The sequence below is a fragment of the Neopelma chrysocephalum genome, unplaced genomic scaffold (assembly GCF_003984885.1).
Source record: "Neopelma chrysocephalum unplaced genomic scaffold, ASM398488v2 Primary Assembly neopelma1_376, whole genome shotgun sequence".
In the NCBI taxonomy this organism is placed as follows: Eukaryota; Metazoa; Chordata; class Aves; order Passeriformes; family Pipridae; genus Neopelma; species Neopelma chrysocephalum.
Genome location: NW_020898040.1, coordinates 39,373 through 46,776, shown reverse-complemented (window position 1 = coordinate 46,776; position 7,404 = coordinate 39,373). Strand labels below are relative to the sequence as shown.

Sequence of the window (7,404 nt, the reverse complement as noted above, 5' to 3'; positions counted from 1 at the left end):
TTCCACAGGTCAGGGAGTTTTCTTTCATGTCCTGATGATCCCTGTTCTGTCTGCAAGGAGCTGAAGGAGCCCAGCCTGGCTTGGCACAGCTGGAGCTGCTGCCGTTCCATGCCAGGGGTGGAGCTGCCAAACCTTCCCCTGTCACACTGTCCTGGGGCTCAGCTGCTCCCTGGCTCTTGCCCCGTGGGAAAAGCAAACATGACCCGGCATTCCTGTGTTTGGAGAGCAGTCAGGCAGTGTCCAGGGTCAGCCTTCTGGAAAGATCCTTCATGGAATGTGCCGGTCGGTGCTGCCTGAGGGCAGCCCAGCAGAGCAGAGCAGTCAGAGGTGCTGGGTGACTCCAGCCCCTTGTGCTTCCCCTCTCCCAGACCCTTCCCTCAAACCTGGCTCCTTTTCCCGCTGGAGGGCACAGCTGGGATCCCCCAGCTGGCTCTGCCTGAGGCACACACAGTGAGTGTTCAGCTGGAGACCTCTGAGGGTTCTGGTTAAAATGACTCTTCCAAACCTCGTGGAGACCTACAGTTAAATTGCTGAGATGCCTTGGAATTCCCAGTCCTCACCCCATGGTATCCAGGGAATGTCACTGTGCACCTCTCACTGCCCAGGTGGGACAGGGGCTGTCCAGCTGCTCTGTCCAGCTGCTCGGGAGCAGGTGCCAGTGGTGCTTTGGGTAATTCCCACGTTGGGGTCATTCACATCCATCCATCCCTTACCTCGGTGCTTTTTTGCTGTGCAGCCCCATGGAGCGCTGGGTTGGCTTTGGAATCCTTTGGAAGGTGCCTCTGGAGGGAGTGCAGGGATTTCAGGAGCTCTGTTTTGGGCAGGGGTGGGAAAACTGGACCTCAAACCCTGTACAGGAGCCCGTTGGGGTGTGTGTTGACCCCCACAAATACAGCTTTGTTTGGAAACAGTTTCCAAGCCCTGCAGTGTGTGCAGGTCTGTGCCCTGTCAGAGGGGGCTTGTCTTGGACAGCTCACTCCCATTCCCAGCTTCCCTGCTCCTGCTGGGAGAGGGCTTGCAGTCAACAGCAATGAGATTTAACGTGTTCTTCCTGAACAAAGGGCTTGAAGCATCGTGGTGAGCTTCGATTTTCCTGGGCTCTCTGTGTTGGTCCTTGCCCATGGGACATGACATGAAGGGGAAAAGCCTCTCTGGGAGCTTGGTGGGGTTGTGGCTGCCCCTTCTCAGAGCACGAGGCTGAGCTTCCCCTCTGTCTTCCTGTTTGTTTTCCATCTCTGCTCAGTTCCTTCCTTCCTCCCCTTGCCCTTGGCATTAGGAGCAGTTTGTTTGTCCCGTGTCTGAGCTCTCCTGCAGTGACCTGTGAGAGCTGGGGCCTGTCACCCAGGTGGCTCCTGGCAGGTTTTGCAGCTCTGGCGTGTGGCAGTAACAGAATTCCCACCCCCAGGCTGGCAGAGAAGTACAAGGAATGCCTGACCAGCAAGGAGAAGATCCTGAAGGAGATAGAGGTGAAGAAGGAATATCTGAGCAGCCTCCAGCCTCGGCTCAACAGCATCATGCAGGTACCTGAGCTCTGCAGGAGGGGACAAGGTCCTGGGGGCTGAGCCGAGGTCATGCTCCCAAGGGCAGTGCCTGGGCTGCTTTGGATTTGGATCTGGAGATGTTTCAATCCTACTGGGTGAGGGGCAGCTCCACCTCGTGCCCAGACCCCTCCGGATCCTCCTTGTTTATGCGGCAATTCCAGAGGAGCCGCTAAATGGGCCTTCCCCTGGAGAGTCCCACGCTGTTCCAGCCCCCTGAGACTGCCCTGAGAGGGAAGAACAGGAGGAGGAACTGGGTTATTTTCAGCTCCAAAGCTTTCCCAGCCGAGGCCAGGCCAGCCCTTCCCTGGGGCTCGCCATGCCCGTGGTGTTTAACCCAGTGCTGGCTCCATCTCCCACTGGCTCGGGAGAGGGTGAGGAGGATGAGCTGCTCCCTTCCCAGTGCTGAAGGCTGTCCCTGTCATTCCCAGGCCTCCCTGCCTGTCCAGGAGTACCTGTTCATGCCCTTCGACCAGGCCCACAAGCAGTACGAGACCGCCCGGCACCTCCCGCCGCCCCTCTACGTCCTCTTTGTCCAAGCCAGCGCCTATGGACAGGCCTGTGGTGAGCACAGAGGGGGAACACGGCCCTTGGAGAGGGGTCTGGGATCACCCCACAGGCCAGATTTCACTCCTGCTTGCAGGAATCACCGCTCTGGGGGGGCCTTTGCAGCCTGTGCGCTGTTGGATTGTGCTGAGCCCAGGTGGCCCCATGGCCAGAGCAGTGAGACAGCAGCATTTGAAACCTTGTTGGCTCAGCTGCCTACCTGGGAGAACTGCTTGGGAAGCTCACTTCCCACCCCTTCCCCCCTTCCCAAGGTCGGCAGGGATGTCCCTGCAGCCTGGGAGCTGGCTCAGTGCTGTCCCAGCCTCCCCAGAGCTGTCACCCCATGGGGTGACACCTTGTGCCACCCGTGGTTGGTGAGGACTCCATGCAGGGGGTGCCTTTCCCTGGCCTTGCAGAGGCCTTTCCCACAGATCATCTGGAAGCTTTCATCCCCTCGGGAAGCTTTGTGTGTTGAGGAGCTTTCTGGAGCTTCCTGAGCTGGGAGGGATTCACTGGAAGGGGTCAGGAATCCCAGTGGGCTGTGTGGATGGAGAGGGATGTGGTGTCACCTGCTCTGATGCCGCTCTGGGAGCAGGGGAACATGGAAGGACACTCTGGCAGAGGCATCCACAGCCATGGTGACACTGCTCCTCATCCCTGCTTGTGCCAGCCAGACCCCAGTCCCCCCTGGCTCCTGATAAGGATTTGGCCTCCATGGTTTCCAGGGAGAGCCCCTCAACACCCAGTGTTTTCCTTCCTTTGCCCCCATCCTGCCCAGGACATCCAACCCTGTGGTGGCCCCATGGAACCTTCCAGGCAACTGCTCTTCTCACTGACCCTTTCTTGGAGATTTTCCTGGCAGGAAGCAGGAGTTTTGGGGGCAGGACTGCCTTTCCCAGCAGAAGGGTGATCCCTAGCCCAGTCCTCCTGTGTCCCCTGCAGACAAGAAGCTGGTGGTGGCCATCGAAGGGAGTGTGGAGGAGGCCAAGGCCCTGTACAAGCCCCCCCGAGGACTCGCAGGGTGAGTTTGGGGGGGTTGACTGGGGGACGTGTTCCTGCATATCTGCAGTTCCTGGCCCCTGCCTTTGCTGGGAGAGGGATGTCTGGGGAAGCATCCCTTGCAGAAGGGGCTGGTGGTGGGAGAATGGAGCCCTGGGTGGTCCCTGCTCACCCCCCTCTCTCTGTGCAGACGACGAGAGCGACTCGGACGCCGAGGAGGAGCAGACCACGGTGAGGGACAGCTCTGGGTCCTGCTGCCTCGGGATCCTGGGAGCTGCTGGGAGAGCTGGGCCTGGGTGGGGCTGGGAGCTGGTCCTGCACGCCGTGAGCGTGTGTGGAGGGGCACTGGTGTTAAATCCAGACGTTTCTCGGCAGGAGGGAGGTGCCATTTCCCAGTTTCTGTCCTAAATGCAGGAGAGCCGGGATGCAAAGCTGCTCCAGTGTGTCCCACCACACTCACATCCCAGATGGAGCTGCTCCACTTTGTATAAATAGCCTGAGGGCAGGGAGCTGGTGTCCAACAGGGAGGGATCTGTGTCCATCCCCTGCCAAAAGCATTCTCTGTGCCAGGGGTTGTTCAGCACTCCCTCAAGGAAGTGCTCATCCTGCAGATAATTCCTGCTGGATGCTGGGGAGAGGCTGGAGTTGCTGCTTACCCCCAACATCACAGCCTGAGGGGGGTCTGGGCCTCCACTCCCACCACGTGGCAGAGCACTGGGTGTATTGGGCTGTTCCTGGGGGGAAGAGAAAAGGGAAGGGCCTTGTGTGCAGGGAAGGGAACGGAGCTGGGGAAGGGACTGGAGCAGCAGGAGCAGCTGAGGGAGCTGGGGGGGCTCAGCCTGGAGGAAAGGAGGCTCAGGGGGGACCTTCTGGCTCTGCAACCCCCTGACAGGAGGGGGGAACCGGGGGGGGGTCGGGCTCTGCTCCCAGGGAACAAGGGACAGGAGGAGAGGGAACGGCCTCCAGCTGTGCCAGGGGAGGGTCAGGTTGGATATTGGGAAAATTCCTTCCTGGAAAGGGCTGTCCAGCCCTGGCACAGCTGCCCAGGACAGGGGTGGAGTCCCCATCCCTGGGGGGATTTAAAATCCCTGTGGATGTGGCACTTGGGGACGTGGGTCAGTGGTGGCCTTGGCAGTGCTGGGGGATGGTTGGACTCGATGATCCAAAGGATCTTTCCCAACCTGAACAGTTCTGTGATTCTGGGACCTGCCCCTTGCAGTGGGGAAGCTCTTGGGGCCAGCAGGCCCTTGGCTCTGTGTCCCAGGGGTGGGGATGCTCCTGGGAGCTGAAGGAACGACAGGAACCGGAGCTGGGCGAGGGTTTCCTGCTGCCCTCCCTCCCCGGGGCAGCTCTGGGGCTGTGGCACTGGGATTTCGGGGGGCTGAAGGAGAAGGAAAGAGCAGCAGGGTGGGAAGGAGGAGTCCTTGGGCTGGGGAGGAGCAGGAGAAGGCTCTGAGAGCTGTTCCTCCCCCCAGAAGCGGCGCAGGCCCACCCTGGGGGTGCAGCTGGACGACAAGCGCAAGGAGATGCTCAAGAGACACCCCCTGTCCGTCACCATCGACCTCAAGTGCAAAGGTGAGGGCTCAGGGACAGCCCAGCAGCACCCCGGGGTCCTCAGGGAGAGCTGGGGGTGTGGAGGGGTTTTCCTGAGCCTTCCATGGTGGTCCATCAGCTCTGCCTCCCCGAGCTCAGGGGGTGACCTCGCCCTGGAGCTCCTCCATCCAGTTGGGAGCTTTCTTCTTCTCATGGGGTCTTGGGCCTGGCAGACACCTCCTGGGAAGTGCTGGTGGGGTTGTGCTGGGGTTCCAGTGGGTCCAGTTGCTCCCACACCGCCCCTGTGCCCTGGCTGTCCCAGCAGAGGGGGGGGGATGTCCCACCAATGCTGTCCCTGCTCTGGCCCAGATGAGAACGTGCTGCACCTCACCTTCCACTACCTGATGAACCTCAACGTCATGACGGTGAAGGCCAAGGTCACCACGGCCATGGAGATGACCACGGCCATCAGTGCCGGGTAAGGGGGGCTGGGGGGCTCCAACCTGGGGCTCGGAGGGCCTGTGGGATCCAGGAGCCCTGCACAGCCTGGGGATCATGGGGCAGGGATCCCATGGGATCCAGGAGCCCTGCACAGCCTGGGGATCATGGGGCAGGGATCCCATGGGATCCAGGAGCCCTGCACAGCCTGGGGCTCGTGGGGCAGGGATCCTGTGGGATCCAGGAGCCCTTCACAGCCTGGGGATCATGGGGCAGGGATCCCATGGGAACCAGGAGCCCTGCACAGCCTGGGGATCATGGGACAGGGATCCCATAGATTTTGGAGATCATGGGGCAGAGGTCCCGTGGGATCCAGGAGCCCTACACAGCCTGGAGCTCATGGGGCAGGAATCCCACAGATTCTGGAGCTCATGGGGCATGGATCCTGTGGGATCCAGGAGCCCTGCACAGCCTGGGGATCATGGGGCAGGGATCCCTCTGCCCTGTGGGATCCAGGAGCCCTGCACAGCCTGGGCACCCTTCTCCTCTCCCTCTGCCATGACAAGCCAAGAGCAGGGAGTCTGGAAACCTTTGGCAGAGCTGCCAGGAGCTGGGAAGAGCCTCTTCTGCTGTGCCATTCATCCTCCCTGCCCCAGGCTGTGCCTGGCAGCTCCCTCCCCTGCCTGCTCCGTGGGTCACCTTGTCATGAGCCCTGGACACGCAGCTGCCTCTCCCTGTGCTCCCCAGAGTCCTCTGGAGCCTGGTTTGGGTGAGGAACAGCTGAAGTGGCAGCTCTGGGAGCCTGCCCAGGGAGCTCCCACAAGCTGCCAGCTCTCCTGTGGCTCTCCCTGGGACAGGAGGAGGTGCCTGAGGAAGAGGGAGGTGGGAGAGGCTGGTCTGGACTTACCTGGAAGCAGGTGTTGCCTCCCAGCCTGTCCCATGTGCAGCCTCCCCATCCCCTTGGGGTGCTCTTTTCACTGTAGAGTCCCCAAACCCTCTGTGACAGCAGCTCCAGTTCCTGTCCGGGGCTGTGTCACCCCAAAACAGGGAGGCTGTGCCTTGAGCCACACCCCAAATCCTACAGCCCCTTGTGCTGGGTCAGGCTTGGGAATACAGTCAGACATGTTTTACTGCCCTGGAGGGAGCAGCCTCCTGGGAAGTTGGTATCCTGTGATTCCCATCTTCTTCCCAGCCAGGGTGGAGACAGATCTTTTGGAGAGGAATTCGCAGAAAGCCCTTCTGGTCCCGAATTCCTGGAGCTCCTAATCCATTTCTCTGGGTTTGGGGCCTCTTAGTGGCCACCCCAGGGAGATGTGGAGCCCAGGCTGCTTCTGCCTGACCTCTCCTCTCCTCCTGCAGGGACCTGCTGTCCCCAGACTCCCTCCTCAACTGCCTCTACCCAGGAGACCACGGGAGGAAAACCCCCAACCCGGCCAACCAGTTCCAGTTTGACAAAGTGGGGTGAGTGAGGGGGATTGGGTTGAGTGCCCCACTCCCAGCCTGGCACATCCCTCCCTGGCCTCTCAGGGAGGCTTTGGAAGGGGTGGGACAGGGTGAGGGGGTGGCATGACCCTTCCTTGTTGTCCCCACAGCATCGTGACCTTGAGCGACTACGTGACAGAGCTGGGGCACCCCTACGTGTGGGTGCAGAAGCTGGGAGGCCTGCACTTCCCCAAGGACCAGCCTCAGGCATGGCACACCCCCTCCCCTGTCCCCTACAGCAGCTTTGGGGACGCTCTGGGGACACTCGTGTCCTGTCCTGCCCCCTCAGAGCTGCTCCCAACCCACGGTGGGATGGGGTTCCCACCCCATGATCCCACCATGGCTGGGACGGGCTGGGCTGGGTCTCTGTGTGTGGGGCACGCAGGGGACGGTCTAAGCCCTGTAAGGGACACTGAGTGACCCAGCTGGTGGCTCCTGGGCTGCGGGGTGCCAGTGACAGTGCCACCCCTCCTGCCACAGCACATGGTCACTGCAGACAATTCCCTGAGTACCAGTGACAGTGCCACCCCTCCTGCCCACAGCACAATCACTGCCAGTGACAGTGCCACCCCTCCTGCCCACAGCACAGTCACTGCCAGTGACAGTGCCACCCCTCCTGCCCACAGCACAGTCACTGCCAGTGACAGTGCCACCCCTCCTGCCCACAGCACTCGGTCACTGCAGACAACTCTCTCAGTGCCAGCCACATGGAGCTGACGGTGAAGCTGCTGCGGAGCCGCCTCCAGTCCCGCCTGGCCCTGCACAAGCAGTTCGCCTCCCTCGGTGAGTGCCATCCTGCCTGGGCACAGGGGGGCATGGACAGGGTCCTGCTGGGCCCCCCACCCATCCCTGGGGACAAGGGTGCAGT

At 61.3% G+C, this 7,404-nt stretch overlaps 1 protein-coding gene across 1 annotated transcript in view; it reads left to right on the top strand.

Moving 5' to 3' along the window:
* The window catches only part of THOC5 (THO complex 5), a 15,331-nt gene that overhangs the window by 4,916 nt on the left and 3,011 nt on the right, over positions 1-7,404 (top strand). The window contains 10 exon segments of the mRNA XM_027706407.1: positions 1,406-1,520; positions 1,970-2,102; positions 3,027-3,085; positions 3,087-3,105; positions 3,274-3,314; positions 4,559-4,658; positions 4,986-5,094; positions 6,414-6,515; positions 6,647-6,743; positions 7,205-7,319. Coding sequence (XP_027562208.1) covers positions 1,406-1,520; positions 1,970-2,102; positions 3,027-3,085; positions 3,087-3,105; positions 3,274-3,314; positions 4,559-4,658; positions 4,986-5,094; positions 6,414-6,515; positions 6,647-6,743; positions 7,205-7,319 — 890 coding nt within the window.